The 18627-nt window shown below is 29.0% G+C and overlaps 4 protein-coding genes and 1 long non-coding RNA gene across 5 annotated transcripts; 3 read left to right on the plus strand and 2 right to left on the minus strand.

Annotated features, from left to right (window-relative positions):
* Positions 1-296: 296 nt before the first annotated feature.
* On the plus strand, positions 297-2818 carry LOC149612762 (F-box only protein 3-like). Its single transcript, XM_089858352.1, has 10 exons — positions 297-466; positions 528-617; positions 678-835; positions 898-1012; positions 1074-1152; positions 1214-1376; positions 1475-1682; positions 2091-2206; positions 2279-2392; positions 2637-2818. Exons 1-10 carry the CDS (start codon positions 396-398, stop codon positions 2738-2740), a joined length of 1218 nt encoding a protein of 405 aa, XP_089714478.1. The 5' UTR covers positions 297-395; the 3' UTR covers positions 2741-2818.
* A 43-nt stretch (positions 2819-2861) lies between these two features.
* Positions 2862-6589, minus strand: LOC149612763 (uncharacterized). The gene is made up of 2 exons (XR_016376373.1): positions 6188-6589; positions 2862-5979 (listed from the first exon to the last, which is right to left on the minus strand). It is a non-coding gene; the product is annotated as an uncharacterized LOC149612763 (long non-coding RNA).
* Positions 6590-7668: 1079 nt separating this feature from the next.
* Positions 7669-9958, plus strand: LOC149612764 (F-box only protein 3-like). The gene is made up of 10 exons (XM_089858272.1): positions 7669-7888; positions 7950-8039; positions 8100-8257; positions 8320-8434; positions 8503-8581; positions 8644-8806; positions 8875-9082; positions 9381-9493; positions 9574-9687; positions 9767-9958. The coding sequence occupies exons 1-10, from the start codon at positions 7818-7820 to the stop codon at positions 9868-9870; spliced, it is 1215 nt and encodes a 404-aa protein (XP_089714398.1). The 5' UTR covers positions 7669-7817; the 3' UTR covers positions 9871-9958.
* Positions 9959-9991: 33 nt separating this feature from the next.
* Positions 9992-17447, minus strand: LOC149612765 (uncharacterized). Its single transcript, XM_089858275.1, has 5 exons — positions 17292-17447; positions 16912-17209; positions 13525-13563; positions 13347-13359; positions 9992-13142 (listed from the first exon to the last, which is right to left on the minus strand). Exons 2-5 carry the CDS (start codon positions 17017-17019, stop codon positions 12979-12981), a joined length of 324 nt encoding a protein of 107 aa, XP_089714401.1. The 5' UTR covers positions 17020-17209; positions 17292-17447; the 3' UTR covers positions 9992-12978.
* Positions 17448-17594: 147 nt separating this feature from the next.
* On the plus strand, positions 17595-18614 carry LOC149612766 (large ribosomal subunit protein eL42). Its single transcript, XM_089858277.1, has 4 exons — positions 17595-17741; positions 17990-18098; positions 18181-18248; positions 18386-18614. Exons 1-4 carry the CDS (start codon positions 17739-17741, stop codon positions 18521-18523), a joined length of 318 nt encoding a protein of 105 aa, XP_089714403.1. The 5' UTR covers positions 17595-17738; the 3' UTR covers positions 18524-18614.
* The last annotated feature ends 13 nt before the right edge of the window (positions 18615-18627 follow it).

Below are 18627 nucleotides of genomic sequence, written 5' to 3' on the forward strand. Positions count from 1 at the left end.
TGCCAGATGGGCGGTTTACCGCCCAAATTTGGCTTCTTTTCGATCTATGTAGCGGGAAAAAATGGTTGGGCGGAAGGCGGTTTTTTGGGCTGATAAGGGCTACGTCCAGTAACTGCTAGCGTACGCCGCAAGTTTATGATATTACCATCTATTAAATATGTTTATATTTTAAGTTAATAACCTGGCTTATTGTTAAAAAGACTTTCTGTATTGGGCGGAAATTGGGCGCTTTTCTGAAAAAACCAAATTTTTGTTTGGGCGGTAATTGGGTTGGGCGAGATCTTCAAAACTGATCTGGCAACTCTGATTATTCGTGATGAAATTCATTTTCAAGGAATGAAGTTTAGTTGTGGCATTTGGTTTTGGTCTTTTGGATCGTAAAATAAAGCTTAATAATGCTTGACGTTTTACCAGCGGAAATATTAATTAAAATCCTTAAATATTTGGATTATAAAGATCTCGTAAAGTAATTAATCGCTTAATTTGACGCGTTAATTAATTAAATTTATATCGCGTTATCTTTTCAGAGTCGCTTTAACAAATAACAGATTAAGAGAGACCGCGAACTGTGACGAATTATGGAAAATTCAAAGCGACAAATACTGGAATAATAAGAAGTACTTAAAATTAAATATATACTTTAATAATTAAATGAGTTTAATTAAATCGTTAATTAGGTTAAACACGGAAGACGCAGACTGGAAAAGTAATTTTATAAGGTGGTATAAAGCAAACCATAGGTACATAGACTGTTACAAAGATATTAAAGATTCATGGGATAAAATAAACGCGTTCATGTCTGAAAATTACCCCGAAGCCAAAGCTGTCATAAAAGGTTAACTTCTGACCCCAGTTAATATTAATTATAATTAAAAAATAATAATTAATTTAATTAAGATGGGGCAACTGAAAAGGAAATTAAAGAAGCTGAAACCAAATTAGGCTTAGAATTTCCTGATGATTTCAGATGTTCCTTAACTATTCATAATGGACAACGATTAACGACTATGGGGTTAGTTAAAGGGATAGTGTCAGAGCAAAAAAAAATTTATACCGTTTTGTTTTTTTGGTAGATTATATGGTGGGGTTAGTTACCAAAATCTTTCCCGTTCTGAATATTTACTGGATGTAGACACAATTACGACCTTACAAGTAAAAAAATATACACCGATTAAAAAATAGAACTTGGATTTAAATTACATTTAAATATTAGTCCAAGTGTGATGGGTGTGTCCTGGTAACCATTTGCTCGGATTCAGTAGTAGGTCAATATTTGGCCTTAGAGGACACGGATGGTTTAAAAAAAGGAACAGTCTTTTACCCGAGAGATATTGAGGATTTGTTCGATAATCCACCATTTAGTGCATTTATTACTGGTACTGAGACTGGACCTTTAATTTTTTAATTAAAATTTAATGTTATTGGACTCTTGGAGTTGATTTATTCATGGGTTTTTTTTAATTAATTCATGTAGCTAGTTCTTATGGTGAATGGTTGAAGACATTTGCCAATCAACTGAAAGATGATGAGTTTCTTAAGGAAGAGGGCCAATTGTTACGTTTCCCTAAATGCAATGAAGTCAGTGAATGGACTCAGTCCATTTGTGTTTCAGTTAGAACCAGTTTCTTATTTGAATTGAGTTCAATTCTACCACCAAAATTCTTTCACATCTACAAAATAAGGTCAATAATATAAATTCATTTTTTTATTAATTATTCTTTTTTTTTATATTTTTATTATTTTTTATAAATTTTAATTTATTATTTTTTATAAATTTTAATTTATTATTTTTTATTAATTTCTCCTCATTTTTTAATTTATTAATTTTTTATTAATTTCTCCTCATTTTTTAATTTATTAATTTTTTATTAATTTCTCCTCATTTAATTTATTAATTTTTTATTAATTTCTCCTCATTTAATTTATTAATTTTTTATTAATTTCTCCTCATTTTTTAATTTATTAATTTTTTATTAATTTCTCCTCATTTTTTAATTTAATTTTTAATAGTTGAAGTTTACAAACTTTACATGTTTAATTAATCACTCTAAATTAATGTACAATTAATTACTCCAATTACATGATTTCAGAATGAGGATGCACGAGGAGGCCCCTGAGAGTCAATCCTGCCAACTGGAAACACATCACTGGACCTTAATTGATGAAAATGGCAAAGAACGCCACATTCAAGGTCAAGGTGTTGGAGGTCAGAACCCAATTAATTATATATCAATCTTAAAAAAAATAAAAATTAATATATTAATTAATACCATGTCAGGAAAGTTCCCCATCATGCGTCCTGGTTCTGATTTCACTTGGACAAGTGCTGTCTCCTTCAAGACCCCATTGGGAATCATGAAAGGTTTTTTCACCATGAAGAACCTTCAAACTGGTAAATTAATTAAACAAAACAATTTAATTAATTATTAATTAACAAATAAATAAATAATTAATTAACAAATAAATAAATAATTAATTAACAAATAAATAAATAATTAATTAACAAATAAATAAATAATTAATTAACAAATAAATAAATAATTAATTAACAAATAAATAAATAATTAATTAAACAAAACAATTTAATTAATTATTAATTAACAAATAAATAAATAAATACTTAATGTTAAATTTAGGAGAAAAGATGAGGGTTACGTGTCCAGCATTCCAGATGAAGTGTTTGCCTTACGTCTGTCCACAACAGTTTGTAACATCTTATTCAAGCTCTGATTCTGATTAAAAATAAAAAGGAAATTAATTATTTGTTTCTTTCTTTCCAATTAAAACTGTAATAAAAAATAAAAAATAAATGATTTTGTTTATTAAAATTGTGTTTGTTTGTTTGTTTAAATGAGGGGGAGTTGTTTTTTAAAAGACTACTGGCATTTATTTACAACTATTATAATAAGAGTCACAAAAACATCTTTTTTTTTAATACACTGGTTTTTTTTTAGTTGTGAAAAACAAAAAAAAAACAAAAAACTAAAAAACAAATACCCAAAGATAAATGACATTTAAGTGGTTGTTTACTGTTCAGTTAAATTCCCTTCTCCCAAATTTGTTTTTTTGTTTGTTTTTTATTGCTACTATAAAAACGGGGGGTTTCTTAATTAATTATTATTAATTATGATTAAAGTTAATCCTTATTATTTAATCTAATATTTTACAAGTGTTTAATATTTTTTTATTTTTTTTAATTTTTATTTTTCGCGACTTTTCAAAAAATTATTTTGAATCTACAAAATGTTTTCTTCCCAATTTTTTTTTTATTTAAAATCTTTTCTTTAATATTTATTTTTTAATTAAAATTTTTAATTTTTTTTTTCAATTAAAAATTTTAAATTCCCAGTTTTTTTTTTAAAAAATTTCCAAAAATTTTAAAATCATTTTTTTAAAATTTACTTTTGTTGATATTTTTTTTTTAGTTTTGTTTTTTGATCATCCTAGTTTTCCAAAAAAAAAAAAAAATTAAAAAAATTTGTCTTTCCCCAAAAAATCTAATTATATTTAAATTAATCTAATTCACTCACCAAACACGCAATCAATTAATTAAGTCACAGGCTATTTTCTCATTTTGTTAATTAATTTCTTCCAATTAAGTTTTTTTTTCTTATTAAAAATCCCCTTTTTTTATTTTTATTTTAAAGTTTTAAAATTAAATTTTATAATTTTTTTCTTTTCAGGAAATTAATTAATTTAATTTGGGGGTCGTAATTAATTAATTTTAATTGATATATTATAAAGATTTGTACAGTAATCGGTTGTTTTTTATTGGAAATTTACAAATACCTGAAAAATATATTTATTTGTTTTTAATAAAGAAGGGGGAATTTAATTTTCTAGGTAGTTAGGTTTAATTTTAATTAAAAATATAACTTAATTATCTAGATAAAAAACAATAATGTAGAAAAATCAGGAAAGAAAAACAATGTGTATTTATGAGATGAATATGTGTAAAAAAAAAACCCGTGCCATTTTTATAATATTTATTTTCTAGATTTCTTTTTTGACCTTAAATGTTTGTTTGTTTGTTTAAACAAATAATAAAATCACACTCAAGAAGATACGCTCAAATGGAACATTTTTTCAATGAATTGATTTGATGATTATGAAAAAATAAACAGAAAAAAATCATATTTTTCCAAATTAATTTGATTTTTTACCGAAATTAATGTTTTTTTACCGAAATTAATTTGTTTTTTACCCAAATTAATTTGTTTTTTACCCAAATTAGTTTTTTACCGAAATTAATTTGTTTTTTACCGAAATTAATTTTTTTACCAAAATTAATTTGTTTTTTTTACCGAAATTAATTTGTTTTTTTTACCGAAATTAATTTGTTTTTTACCGAAATTAATTTTTTTTACCAAAATTAATTTGTTTTTTTACCGAAATTAATTTGTTTTTTACCAAAATTAATTTGTTTTTTTTTTACCGAAATCAATTTTTTTTTAACGAAATTAATTCGCTTTTTTACCGAAATTAATTAGTTTTTTTACCGAAATTAATTCGTTTTTTTACCGAAATTAATTTGTTTTTTTTACCGAAATTAATTTGTTTTTTAACCGAAATGAATTTATTATTACCGAAATGAATTGTTTTTTAACCGAAATTAATTTGTTTTTTACCGAAATTAATGTTTTTTATCGAAATTAATGTTTTTTTACCAAAATTAATTGTTTTTTACCAAAATTAATTGTTTTTTTAACGAAATTTATTGTTTTTTTACCGAAATTAATTGTTTTTTACCAAAATTAATGTTTTTTACCGAAATTAATTTGTTTTTTACCGAAATTAATTGTTTTTTACCGAAATTAATTTGTTTTTTTACCGAAATTAATTGTTTTTTACCGAAATTAATTTGTTTTTTACCGAAATTAATTTTTTTTACCAAAATTAATTTGTTTTTTTACCGAAATTAATTTGTTTTTTACCAAAATTAATTTGTTTTTTTTTACCGAAATTAATTTGTTTTTTACCGAAATTAATTTGTTTTTTACCGAAATTAATTTGTTTTTTACCGAAATTAATTTGTTTTAACCAAAATTAATTTGTTTTTTTACCGAAATTAATTTGTTTTTTACCGAAATTAATTTGTTTTTTACCGAAATTAATTTGTTTTTTACCGAAATTAATTTGTTTTTTACCGAAATTAGTTTGTTTTTTTAAACCAAAAAAATATTTTTTTTTTTTTCAAATATTCCGTTTACATATTTTTAATTTCAATTAAAATTTATAGTCAATTGTTTACTTCTTAATTCACTCAATTATATTATTTGTTTGTTTTTCTAAAGACAGATGTTTGGAAACATTTTTATATATTTTATATAAAAATTGGATGAAATATGAATTTTTTCTCTCAATAATTTCTGTTTAATGATGAAAAATTCTCTCTCTCTTTTTTTTTTTTTTTGGTAAACGGAGTTAAAGTTTACATTTTTCTAAATAACCGGTGTGTTAAAGAGATGGATGATAAATGCCTCGAATCCCGCCAATCAATCAATCAATCAATTTTAAAAAACGCAACCAAAGAAATGATGATTTTATGTTTTCAAGAATTGCGGCTGCGGCGGCGGCGGCACACTCATTTTTCTCGCCATAGATGGAAAATAAAATTGTTTCATTTTGTTAAAAACTGTTTTAATATTATTTAGGCGAGACAGAGACTGTTAACTTCTCTCGTCCATTTCAATTGAATTGTTGTTGCGGCCCGTCGTGTCCCAATAGAATGGAACATTTTAGTTGATGTGACGTCATTTGTTAAAGAAGGGGGGAGGGGGGAAGGTAGGCGAGGGGGGGACGGGGAGGGGGGCGGTTACGCGTCATCATCGTCGTCATCCTCCTCCGCTCCGTCACCATCTTCGTCTCCATCTTCTTCGTAATCTTCAGGAACCACATCATCTCCTACATCCTCAACCTCGGAATCTCCTTCCGCTTCCTCAAACTTATCTTCACCATTTTCTTTATCTTTATCATTACCTTTTTGGGAGGGGGTCAAGATGGCGTACGCCAAGTATTTTAAATAACTACCCATTTTAAAGTTAAGAGGAGGGAGCCGACTAATATTATCATAAGAGAAAGCCTTGGCTTGGGCATAAATAGACCAAGGCGCTCAAACACTATAAAAACCTTTCAAGCTGAAGCTTAAACCTAATTGGGGGATGTCAAATAAGGAATTATTCTTTACCTTTGTGGTCAGTCTGGTTTTATTTTTAAGAAAGAAAGAACAAAAGGGGAAGGACTTATTAAATCTCTAATCAACACCATTTACCTTAATTAATTATCTTAAAGAGTTCATCTTTTCAACAGAAATCGCATTCTTCTCTTCCAGTTTTTTAATTTGTCTTTTCAGATCGCTTTCGTCACTTAGTTTCTTATTTTAAATGACGATTTAAAATAAAAATTAAAAACTATTTAAACTAAAATTTAAAAGAAAGTTAAAATGAATATTTAAAATCTCTTAAGGCATCTAGAGCAGTTCTTGTGTCATGTATTTGTGCTATTTTTTCTTGCAAGCCTTCAAAATAATCTGCAAAAAAGAAAAAATGAAATCTTCCAAATGCGATCTTCCAAATCTAGAATTTAAAAGAAAATTAAAATTAATATTCAAAATTAAAATTAATATTCAAAATTAAAATTAATATTCAAAATTAAAATTAATATTCAAAATTAAAATTAATATTCAAAATTAAAATTAATATTCAAAATTAAAATTAATATTCAAAATTAAAATTAATATTCAAAATTAAAATTAATATTCAAAATTAAAATTAATATTCAAAATTAAAATTAATATTCAAAATTAAAATTAATATTCAAAATTAAAATTAATATTCAAAATTAAAATTAATATTCAAAATTAAAATTAATATTCAAAATTAAAATTAATATTCAAAATTAAAATTAATATTCAAAATTAAAATTAATATTCAAAATTAAAATTAATATTCAAAATTAAAATTAATATTCAAAATTAAAATTAATATTCTTCTCTTCTAAGCTTTTCTCTATGCTCTTCTCTTAGGGCGTCCAGAGCCGTTCTTGTGTCGTGTATTTGTGCTATTTTTTCTTGCAAGCCTTCAAAATAATCTGCAAAAAAGAAAAAATGAAATCTTCCAAATGCGAAGGGTTAATCGTCACACCGTTTAAAATTAATCAGGTTAATTAAATTATTTATTTTTTAATTTTTATATTTATTAATTTGGTTAAATTAATTGGTATTAATTTTTTTAGCTGTTGAAGAAACAGTTCAAATTGTTCAATGGTTTCAAGAAAACTATGAAAGTGAATGAGAAAAAGTCAAGGCTAGGAGACTATATCCATGGAGTAGAAATTTATAATGACTAGAATTTTTAAACTGGTCCCTCCTGAATTTTCATAAAAATTCTCAATTAATAAACTGGGCCCAAGGACCAGTAACCCCCGGATTTTGAATAAAAAAACTGGTCCGAGCAATTAATAAACTGATTTTTGACCTGTGGTCCTGTGCTATTTCCAAGACCTTTTCTTTGGTCCTAGCTCGACAATAAACACGGAGCAAAAAAAAAAAATAAAAACTGATTACCATCTATTAAATATGTTTATATTTTAAGTTAATAACCTGGCTTATTGCTTGTTGTTATTGGGCGGAAATTGGGCGCTTTTCTGAAAAAACCAAATTTTTGTTTGGGCGTAATTTGGGCTGATTTCCGCTTGGGTTGGGCGAGATCTTCAAAACTGATCTGGCAACTCTGATCGTGATGAAATTTATTTTCAAGAATGAAGTTTAGTTGTGGCATTTGGTTTTAGTCTTTTGGATCATAAGATAAAGCTTAATAATGCTTGACGTTTTACCAGCGGAAATATTAATTAAAATCCTTAAATATTTGGATTATAAAGATCTCGTAAAGTAATTAATCGCTTAATTTGACGCGTTAATTAATTAAATTTATATCGCGTTATCTTTTCAGAGTCGCTTTAACAAATAACAGATTAAGAGAGACCGCGAACTGTGACGAATTATGGAAAATTCAAAGCGACAAATACTGGAATAATAAGAAGTACTTAAAATTAAATATATACTTTAATAATTAAATGAGTTTAATTAAATCGTTAATTAGGTTAAACACGGAAGACGCAGACTGGAAAAGTAATTTTATAAGGTGGTATAAAGCAAACCATAGGTACATAGACTGTTACAAAGATATTAAAGATTCATGGGATAAAATAAACGCGTTCATGTCTGAAAATTACCCCGAAGCCAAAGCTGTCATAAAAGGTTAACTTCTGACCCCACTTAATATTAATTATAATTAAAAAATAATAATTAATTTAATTAAGATGGGGCAACTGAAAAGGAAATTAAAGAAGCTGAAACCAAATTAGGCTTAGAATTTCCTGATGATTTCAGATGTTCCTTAACTATTCATAATGGACAAGGATTAACGACTATGGGGTTAGTTAAAGGGATAGTGTCACACTTAAAAATAAAAAGAATTATAAATATTTCTTTTTTTTTGGTAGATTATATGGTGGGGTTAATTTCCAAAATCATTTCCGCTCTGAATATCTACTGGACTTAGACACAGTTACAACCTTACAAGTACAAAAATATACCAATTAAAAAATAGAACTTGGATTTAAATTACATTTAAATATTATTAGTCCAAGTGTGATGGGTGTGTCCTGGTAACTATTTGCTTGGATTCAGGAGTAGCTCAATACTTGGCCTTGAAGGACACGAATGGTTTAAAAAAAGGAACAGTCTTTTACCCGAGAGATATTGAGGATTGGTTCAATTCTCCACCCTATAGTGCATTTATTACTGGTACTGAGACTGGACCTTTAATTTTTTAATTAAAATTTAATGTTATTGGGGTTGATTTATTCATGTAGCTAGTTCTTATGGTGATTGGTTGAAGACATTTGCTAATGATCTGAAAGATGATGAGTTTCTAAAGGAAGAGGGCCAATTGTTACGTTACCCAAAATGCAACGAAGTCAGTGAATGGACTCAGTCCATTTGTGTTTCAGTTAGAACCAGTTTCTTACCTGAATTGAGCTCAGTTCAACCACCAAACTTCTTTCACACCTACAAAATAAGGTCAATAATATAAATTCATTTTTTTATTAATTATTCTATTTTTTTTATTAATTTCTCTTAATTTTTTATTAATTATTCTTAATTTTTTATTAATTATTCTTAATTTTTTATTAATTATTCTTATTTTTTTTATTAATTATTCTTATTTTTTTAATTAATTATTCTTATTTTATAATAGTTAAAAGTTAATAAATTTTACATATTTAATTAATCACTCTAAATTAATGTATAATTAATCACTCTAAATTAATGTATAATTAATTAATAATTACTCTAAATTAATATTACACGGTTTCAGAATGAGGATGCACGAGGAGGCCCCTAAGAGTCAATCCTGCCAACTTGAAACGCGTCACTGGATCTTAATTGAAAATGGCAAAGAATACCACCATCAAGGTGAAGGTGTTGTAGGTCAGAACCCAATTAATTATATATCAATCTTAAAAAAATAAAAAAAATAAAAATTAATATATTAATTAATACCATGTCAGGAAAGTTCCCCATCATGCGTCCTGGTTCTGATTTCACTTGGACAAGTGCTGCCTCCTTCAGGACCTCATTGGGAATCATGAAAGGGTTTTTTACCATGAAGAACCTTCAAACTGGTAAAAAAAAACGAAAAAAAACAAAAAAATTAATTTATTATTAATTAACAAATAAATAATTAATTAATGTTAAATTTAGGAGAAAAGATGAGGGTTACGTGTCCAGCATTCCAGATGAAGTGTTTGCCTTACGTCTGTCCACAACAGTTTGTAACATCTTATTCAAGCTCTGATTCTGATTAAAAATAAAAAGGAAATTAATTATTTGTTTCTTTCTTTCCAATTAAAACTGTAATAAAAAATAAAAAATAAATGATTTTGTTTATTAAAATTGTGTTTGTTTGTTTGTTTAAATGAGGGGGAGTTGTTTTTTAAAAGACTACTGGCATTTATTTACAACTATTATAATAAGAGTCACAAAAACATCTTTTTTTTTAATACACTGGTTTTTTTTTAGTTGTGAAAAACAAAAAAAAAACAAAAAACTAAAAAACAAATACCCAAAGATAAATGACATTTAAGTGGTTGTTTACTGTTCAGTTAAATTCCCTTCTCCCAAATTTGTTTTTTTGTTTGTTTTTTATTGCTACTATAAAAACGGGGGGTTTCTTAATTAATTATTATTAATTATGATTAAAGTTAATCCTTATTATTTAATCTAATATTTTACAAGTGTTTAATATTTTTTTATTTTTTTTAATTTTTATTTTTCGCGACTTTTCAAAAAATTATTTTGAATCTACAAAATGTTTTCTTCCCAATTTTTTTTTTATTTAAAATCTTTTCTTTAATATTTATTTTTTAATTAAAATTTTTAATTTTTTTTTTCAATTAAAAATTTTAAATTCCCAGTTTTTTTTTTAAAAAATTTCCAAAAATTTTAAAATCATTTTTTTAAAATTTACTTTTGTTGATATTTTTGTTTTAGTTTTGTTTTTTGATCATCCTAGTTTTCCAAAAAAAAAAAAAAATTAAAAAAATTTGTCTTTCCCCAAAAAATCTAATTATATTTAAATTAATCTAATTCACTCACCAAACACGCAATCAATTAATTAAGTCACAGGCTATTTTCTCATTTTGTTAATTAATTTCTTCCAATTAAGTTTTTTTTTCTTATTAAAAATCCCCTTTTTTTATTTTTATTTTAAAGTTTTAAAATTAAATTTTATAATTTTTTTCTTTTCAGGAAATTAATTAATTTAATTTGGGGGTCGTAATTAATTAATTTTAATTGATATATTATAAAGATTTGTACAGTAATCGGTTGTTTTTTATTGGAAATTTACAAATACCTGAAAAATATATTTATTTGTTTTTAATAAAGGGGGAATTTAATTTTCTAGGTAGTTAGGTTTAATTTTAATTAAAAATATAACTTAATTATCTAGATAAAAAACAATAATGTAGAAAAATCAGGAAAGAAAAACAATGTGTATTTATGAGATGAATATGTGTAAAAAAAAAACCCGTGCCATTTTTATAATATTTATTTTCTAGATTTCTTTTTTGACCTTAAATGTTTGTTTGTTTGTTTAAACAAATAATAAAATCACACTCAAGAAGATACGCTCAAATGGAACATTTTTTCAATGAATTGATTTGATGATTATGAAAAAATAAACAGAAAAAAATCATATTTTTCCAAATTAATTTGATTTTTTACCGAAATTAATGTTTTTTTACCGAAATTAATTTGTTTTTTACCCAAATTAATTTGTTTTTTACCCAAATTAGTTTTTTACCGAAATTAATTTGTTTTTTACCGAAATTAATTTTTTTACCAAAATTAATTTGTTTTTTTTACCGAAATTAATTTGTTTTTTTTACCGAAATTAATTTGTTTTTTACCGAAATTAATTTTTTTTACCAAAATTAATTTGTTTTTTTACCGAAATTAATTTGTTTTTTTACCGAAATTAATTTGTTTTTTACCAAAATTAATTTGTTTTTTTTTTACCGAAATCAATTTTTTTTTAACGAAATTAATTCGCTTTTTTACCGAAATTAATTAGTTTTTTTACCGAAATTAATTCGTTTTTTTACCGAAATTAATTTGTTTTTTTTTACCGAAATTAATTTGTTTTTTAACCGAAATGAATTTATTATTACCGAAATGAATTGTTTTTTAACCGAAATTAATTTGTTTTTTACCGAAATTAATTTGTTTTTTACCGAAATTAATGTTTTTTATCGAAATTAATGTTTTTTTACCAAAATTAATTGTTTTTTACCAAAATTAATTGTTTTTTTAACGAAATTGATTGTTTTTTTACCGAAATTAATTGTTTTTTACCAAAATTAATGTTTTTTACCGAAATTAATTTGTTTTTTACCGAAATTAATTGTTTTTTACCGAAATTAATTTGTTTTTTTACCGAAATTAATTGTTTTTTACCGAAATTAATTTTTTTACCAAAATTAATTTGTTTTTTTACCGAAATTAATTTGTTTTTTACCAAAATTAATTTGTTTTTTTTTTACCGAAATTAATTTGTTTTTTACCGAAATTAATTTGTTTTTTACCGAAATTAATTTGTTTTTTACCGAAATTAATTTGTTTTTTACCGAAATTAATTTGTTTTAACCAAAATTAATTTGTTTTTTTACCGAAATTAATTTGTTTTTTACCGAAATTAATTTGTTTTTTACCGAAATTAATTTGTTTTTTACCGAAATTAATTTGTTTTTTACCGAAATTAGTTTGTTTTTTTAAACCAAAAAAATATTTTTTTTTTTTTCAAATATTCCGTTTACATATTTTTAATTTCAATTAAAATTTATAGTCAATTGTTTACTTCTTAATTCACTCAATTATATTATTTGTTTGTTTTTCTAAAGACAGATGTTTGGAAACATTTTTATATATTTTATATAAAAATTGGATGAAATATGAATTTTTTCTCTCAATAATTTCTGTTTAATGATGAAAAATTCTCTCTCTCTTTTTTTTTTTTTTTTGGTAAACGGAGTTAAAGTTTACATTTTTCTAAATAACCGGTGTGTTAAAGAGATGGATGATAAATGCCTCGAATCCCGCCAATCAATCAATCAATCAATTTTAAAAAACGCAACCAAAGAAATGATGATTTTATGTTTTAAAGAATTGCGGCTGCTGCACACTCATTTTTCTCGCCGTAGATGGAAAATAAAATTGTTTCATTTTGTTAAAAACTGTTTTAATATTATTTAGGCGAGACAGAGACTGTAACTTCTCGTCCATTTCAATTGAATTGTTGTTGCGGCCCTTCGTGTCCCAATAGAATGGAACATTTTAGTTGATGTGACGTCATTTGTTAAAGAAGGGGGGAGGGGGGAAGGTAGGCGAGGGGGGGGGGACGGGGTGGGGGGCGGTTACGCGTCATCATCGTCGTCATCTTCCTCCGCTCCGTCACCATCTTCGTCTCCATCTTCTTCGTAATCTTCAGGAACCACATCATCTCCTACATCCTCAACCTCGGAATCTCCTTCCGCTTCCTCAAACTTATCTTCACCATTTTCTTTATCTTTATCATTACCTTTTAGGGAGGGGGTCAAGATGGCGTACGCCAAGTATTTTAAATAACTACCCATTTTAAAGTTAAGGCGGGAGCCGACTAATATTATTAAGAGCAAGCCTTGGCTTGGAAATAAATAGACCAAGGCGCTCAAACACTATAAAAACCTTTCAAGCTGAAGCTTAAACCTAATTGGGGGATGTCAAATAAGGAATTATTCTTTACCTTTGTGGTCAGTCTGGTAAACCAGTTGTTTATTTATTTTATTTTTAAGAAAGAAAGAACAAAAGGGGAAGGACTTATTAAATCTCTAATCAACACCATTTACCTTAATTAATTAATTAATTATCTTAAAGGGTTCGTTAATTAATTAACTAACTAATTAAAAAATTTAGAAACAGACCTTTTGAATTTTCTGCTTGGTATCTCCGTCATCATTTGCCTATCAAAACCATACAGATAGTCAAAACTAATTTAAATTAACCCAATAAGGCGGGAAATACAGCACTTATTTAAGTTATGGCGCAAGCGTCTATAAAAAGGCGGGAAAATCTCCACGTGTTTCGAGCGCGCGCGTGCTATATGATGAAACTTAAAAAGGCGGGAAATCACCACGTGCTCACGCGCGCGCGTGCTATATAGAGCTATTTCAGTGGGGGAAAAATTTCGTCTGCTACGAAAATTGGGCCTGCCTTTGAGTGTAGAGGGCGGCCATTTTGTGAGGGTTTCTCTATGGGCAAATAGCATTGGTGACGTAGCCATTACCCCCTCTGAAATAGCTCTATATGATGAAACTTAAAAAGGCGGGAAAATCACCACGTGCTCGCTCACGCGCGCGCGTGCTATATGATGAAATTCTCATAAGGCGGGAAAACATCGCGCGCGGGTTACATACATTTGAAAGATGCGCGCGCGCCGCTATAAGATGAAGTGGGCAGTCACGTGGTATTAAGGCGACCGCGGAAAAGACGAGAGAGACAAGAGAGAGAGAGAGAGGATACCATAATATCATAAAGCGTCTTCTCCCCCCCCCCTACGACCGCCCGCTCTTTGGACTGGCGCCTAAAATAATACACAGCGTCGTCGCGGTGCGTCGAAGGCGTTGGGATTGGGAAAGCCTCTCAAAGACTATATAGAAGGATGACAGTAACAGTTTCTTAACCCCCGTCTGAACTCATTCGGAGGGAAAGAGTTCTTAGGTCGCGACGCCTTGTTTAACTCCCCATAGAGACATAATACCACAGACGTTAGCGCGGGGAAAATGTTTTTATAAACTGTATAGTTTTCCAAAAATAAACGGAACTAAAATATTTCCTCAAATAAATTTCTTCTTCCTCAAGTTTTGTTTCCACGTGGAAATCTTGCGTCACCCACCAATAGGGATGACGCTTAGAAAGTGTCACACAACTACCTTTTTAGCAATTACTTAACCAAATAATCAATAATCATTCAGTGTCAGGGGGAAAATCGGGTTTGGGGGTCATAAATTATTGATGTTATAGCTCCTCCAACAAAATCTACCGAGTTCAAAAGCGGGGGAAAAAATCGATAAAAGACAGACATCAAAAGGAAAAAACATAAACCCCCCTTTTTTATGTAACGCCGCTTATTTAAGTCCATACGCAAGGCCTGGCGCACTTTTAACAGGGTTCATACGAAATTTCCAAACCCAATTTCCCTGATATTTCCAGGTTTTCCAGAGTACTTCTTATAAATTTCCAGGTGCATTTTTGGCATTGGAGGAGTGTTATAATTTCAAATATATACTATACGGCTACAACCACATCATATAGGCTCATGCCTTTATGGTTGCCAGTAGCTTTGGTTAAGAAATAAATATTATATGTTTACCATTCTTTGTTAGGTTATAATAGACAGTACCAAAATACAGAATTCCATACACCAGGGCTGATACTCAATCATACGCTCAATTTTAGTTGAATAAGTGACTAATTAATTTCGAAATAGTAAGCAAAAAGTGCAGACTAAATAGGGGCAAATTAAGCCGAATTAAGCTATAAAAAAAGGGCCACTTGAAATGAAATGTTTTCAGAGATGACCGATTTGAAAGATATTTTGAAGGTCAGTGTCGTAATTTAGCCCAATCTATGGTCTTAGATATTTCCAATCAAAGGAAAGGTCACCTCATAAAAGGTCTACGGCGAAATTCAATTACAGAATGCAAAGCAATTGATGCCGTTTTAAATCAAAAACAAAACATTCATTTCAATTGGATTAATTTTAAATAATAAGTTAAACATTTGTGAGCGAGCGAAGCGAGCTCCACGATTTTGGGCTAAGATCAACTGTGATCTCGCTATTTTTGCGTTAAAACCCTCATAAGACGATTTTTTTCGTGCACCAAATTAGATTATGGGTCCCACTGAAGTGTATTTGTTTCACTTTATTTCATTTCCCTGATTTTTTAGAAAAAAAATTAATTTTCCCTGATTTTTCCAAGAGATTTTCATTTTCCCTGATATTTCCCTGATTTTTTTCCTCTACACCAATTTCCCTGATATTTCCAGGTTTTCCCTGTTTTCCATGTTCGTATGAACCCTGTTTTAAGATAGTAAGTTCTTTTTGAGAATTGACCTCGAACAACCCCGTTGAATGACACCCACCTATGTCAACAGGTGCAACAAGAGAAGCCCCACACGCAAGGAGCATCTTAATGAGACCCCCCCCCCCCCCCGGAGGTGAAATTAGCCAACGGAAATGATCATTATAATAAAACTGGCCAAAATCATCAAAGCAGAGAAATGAATTTATATTAATAACTACATGAATAAGCGACGACTTTCCCTATGCCTTTGGGGCAAAATTTAAAACAACTATGACGCATATCTATCTAAATTTTCATGATACACTCACTTTAAAATAATGACTTCGTTTCAAACGTATCTTAATTTATGTTAAAATTAAATTTAACATTCCGGAAAATATTCTTGCGAGAATAAATAAAATCGCGCGCGCTCTAAGTAAACGAGGTAAGTTGGCAGCGAGTACAAAGGCGGGGGTTACTTTCCCATCTTCTCTTTTATACAGACGACCAATCTTGAATTCAACTTTTTGAAAACTTCAACTTGGTGAAAATTAACCAACCAAGAGAAGCCGGCTGCATATTTTTTCTTGGTTGCCCCTATAGGGGGAGGGGCCTATCTCTATCACCCCCCCCCTCGTTATCGTACCGGTTCCCGGCCGGCGAAAAAAGGCGCCAAAAATTTTAGCAAGTATTTTTTTTATTTTGACAATTAATGAAAATTCGATTAAATTTGGATTGAATAAGATTTAATTTACATTTAACTTTTGTTGGGGATTCAAGAGTTATATCCGGTTTAGTTTAAATATAAGAGAATAAGTAAATACCTGTAATTATGTCATTTAATTTAGATAAAACGCTTTAAGTCGATTAATTTAATCATTGATATCTTTAAGTACTTGTCAAAACCTTAAGGATTAATTACAAAACCCATTTTGAAGTAATCCATAACGCGAATTTAATTGCCCATCATTAAACGCGTCATAATTGGCGTTAAATTGACTATAACTCTATAGAAATTAGCGTAATTTACCGGGGATATATGAGTGGGATTTAATTATAATTAATAAAGCGGCGTTAGGCCTAACGTCGGTCGGTAAAGAAGCCAAAGTTTCAACGGAAGGAAGGTGGAGGTGGGGTTAGAAGCAGAGACGCCGGTAGCGTATGAGACACGCCGCGAAAAGCGTTTGCCGCGACGGGGTAACCGTTGGCGAAGTGCCGGCGTGGGAAAAACTTTGTAAATCTTACCTCGGACGCTGTCCTTTTATGAGGAGAAGTGTCAGATTTCGCGTCTCCAGTGGCCTTTTCCTTTTCTTGAACATTTTCGACGGCGACTTCGGCTTTTTCCGAACTCATGGTGGTGTTTAATTTATTTCCAAGAACGCTGACAAACGAGAGCGACGCGAATACGCGACTTTCTTTGTTCGAAGTTCGGGCAAAAATGGCGCGGGGGCAACAATTATCGACTGGTCACCAATCAAAAAACTTGGCAGGATATGTTTTTCGAAAGCGGCTACGGATTGGCTCCACTCGTCTTGAATTAAGCCTATTTTCCGAGACAGTGTATTAGTACGAGCCACTTGTAATTTAATTTTAGCGTTAACATTTTTAAAAGCAAATTTTCTCACCCTTTGCGTAGCGATGACAGCGCGTTACCAACCAAGCCGGGGAAATGATGGAGGCGATAGTCTTATTGGCCACCAGTCGGCGCTGTATTCGGTGACGAAGATGCTCATTGGTTCGTTTATCGTGACGCCAAACCAAACCGGCCAATGGGAGCCGTGGGAAACCATCATTTTAAAGGGATGGAAATAAATCTTATAATTAAGCAGAAAAACAACTATATTAGTTCCTTTAATTATTACGAAGATAATTATAATTAAAAACTATTCAATAAACTCGATTCATCTCTCTTATGCATATAAGAACCCAATTTCGCGAAAAAGTTTAGCAGAAACCCTAACTTAATCAAATTGAAAAAAATCTTATGTTCAGCCAAGTACATTTCATCCAAGTATACCACGTGACTCCCTCCCTACGTTTCCTTTCTGCTTCAGAGAAATCATACGGCGAAAATGGTAAGATGTCGATATTAATCTCAATTAATCCCTTTTATTAGTCGCTTATAATTATGGTAAATTAAATTATAAATAACCCTAACATTGATCCTATTTTATACCGTATTTAGTTTTAAGTAAAAGTATTAAAAATAATTTATAATTAAGGTTGAAATCGGACCATATTCACGTGCTTAAGCCTTGGCTATTAAACTATTTAATATTGTTTCGGTGGTAATTTTGGTAATAATTTTTACAATTAATTTCAGGTGAACGTACCGAAAACCAGACGCACTTATTGCAAAGGTAAATGCAAGAAGCATACAACCCATAAAGTGACGCAGTATAAAAAGGGCAAGGATTCCATCTACGCTCAAGGTATGTTCATGTTAACATTTAAATTACTTAAATATTATATTAAATGTATGACCAAGGCCTAAATTTCCCGTTTGTATTGTAGGAAAACGTCGTTATGATCGTAAACAACAGGGTTATGGAGGTCAAACAAAACCCATTTTCAGGAAAAAGGTAAGTTTTACTCAAAAACTTAAAATTTCCTATAGAGTAATGAAACCTACTTGCCTTTGACTGTATTAAGCTCTATGGGCAGTTAACATGGAGTGCCACTACTCTATATTGACTATAGTTTTTGTAATATTTTTAAGGCTAAAACGACCAAAAAGATCGTTTTGAGAATGGAATGTACTGATTGCAAATTCCGCAAGCAATTGCCCATCAAGAGATGCAAGCATTTTGAAATCGGTGGAGATAAGAAGAGGAAGGGACAAATGATCCAGTTTTAAAAGTTGCCGCAATTTTTTGTTTTTCATTCGGGGAAACTTTTTTGTAAAATATTTGAACGCGCGATTAAAAACTGTGGTCTTATGAAAAAAATATTTGTCTTGTT

This window comes from Phalangium opilio, unplaced genomic scaffold (assembly GCF_054372755.1).
Source record: "Phalangium opilio isolate 3A_F unplaced genomic scaffold, DU_Popi_V2 ptg000232l_1, whole genome shotgun sequence".
Classification (NCBI taxonomy): domain Eukaryota; kingdom Metazoa; phylum Arthropoda; class Arachnida; order Opiliones; family Phalangiidae; genus Phalangium; species Phalangium opilio.

Bases quoted from the DNA above. Each gene is read 5' to 3' on its own strand.
- LOC149612764 (XM_089858272.1), top strand. From the start codon at position 7,818: ATGCTTGACGTTTTACCAGCGGAAATATTAATTAAAATCCTTAAATAT. The intron at 8,040-8,099 runs GTACTTAAAATT...ATCGTTAATTAG, and splicing joins AAATACTGGAATAATAAGAA to GTTAAACACGGAAGACGCAG. The intron at 9,083-9,380 runs GTCAATAATATA...ACACGGTTTCAG, and splicing joins TTTCACACCTACAAAATAAG to AATGAGGATGCACGAGGAGG.
- LOC149612762 (XM_089858352.1), top strand. From the start codon at position 396: ATGCTTGACGTTTTACCAGCGGAAATATTAATTAAAATCCTTAAATAT. The intron at 467-527 runs GTAATTAATCGC...TTATCTTTTCAG, and splicing joins GATTATAAAGATCTCGTAAA to AGTCGCTTTAACAAATAACA. The intron at 618-677 runs GTACTTAAAATT...ATCGTTAATTAG, and splicing joins AAATACTGGAATAATAAGAA to GTTAAACACGGAAGACGCAG.
- LOC149612765 (XM_089858275.1), bottom strand. From the start codon at position 17,019: ATGAGTTCGGAAAAAGCCGAAGTCGCCGTCGAAAATGTTCAAGAAAAG. The intron at 13,564-16,911 runs GTAAGATTTACA...TGGTTTTGATAG, and splicing joins ATAAAAGGACAGCGTCCGAG to GCAAATGATGACGGAGATAC.
- LOC149612766 (XM_089858277.1), top strand. The intron at 18,099-18,180 runs GTATGTTCATGT...TTTGTATTGTAG, and splicing joins GGATTCCATCTACGCTCAAG to GAAAACGTCGTTATGATCGT. The intron at 18,249-18,385 runs GTAAGTTTTACT...AATATTTTTAAG, and splicing joins AACCCATTTTCAGGAAAAAG to GCTAAAACGACCAAAAAGAT.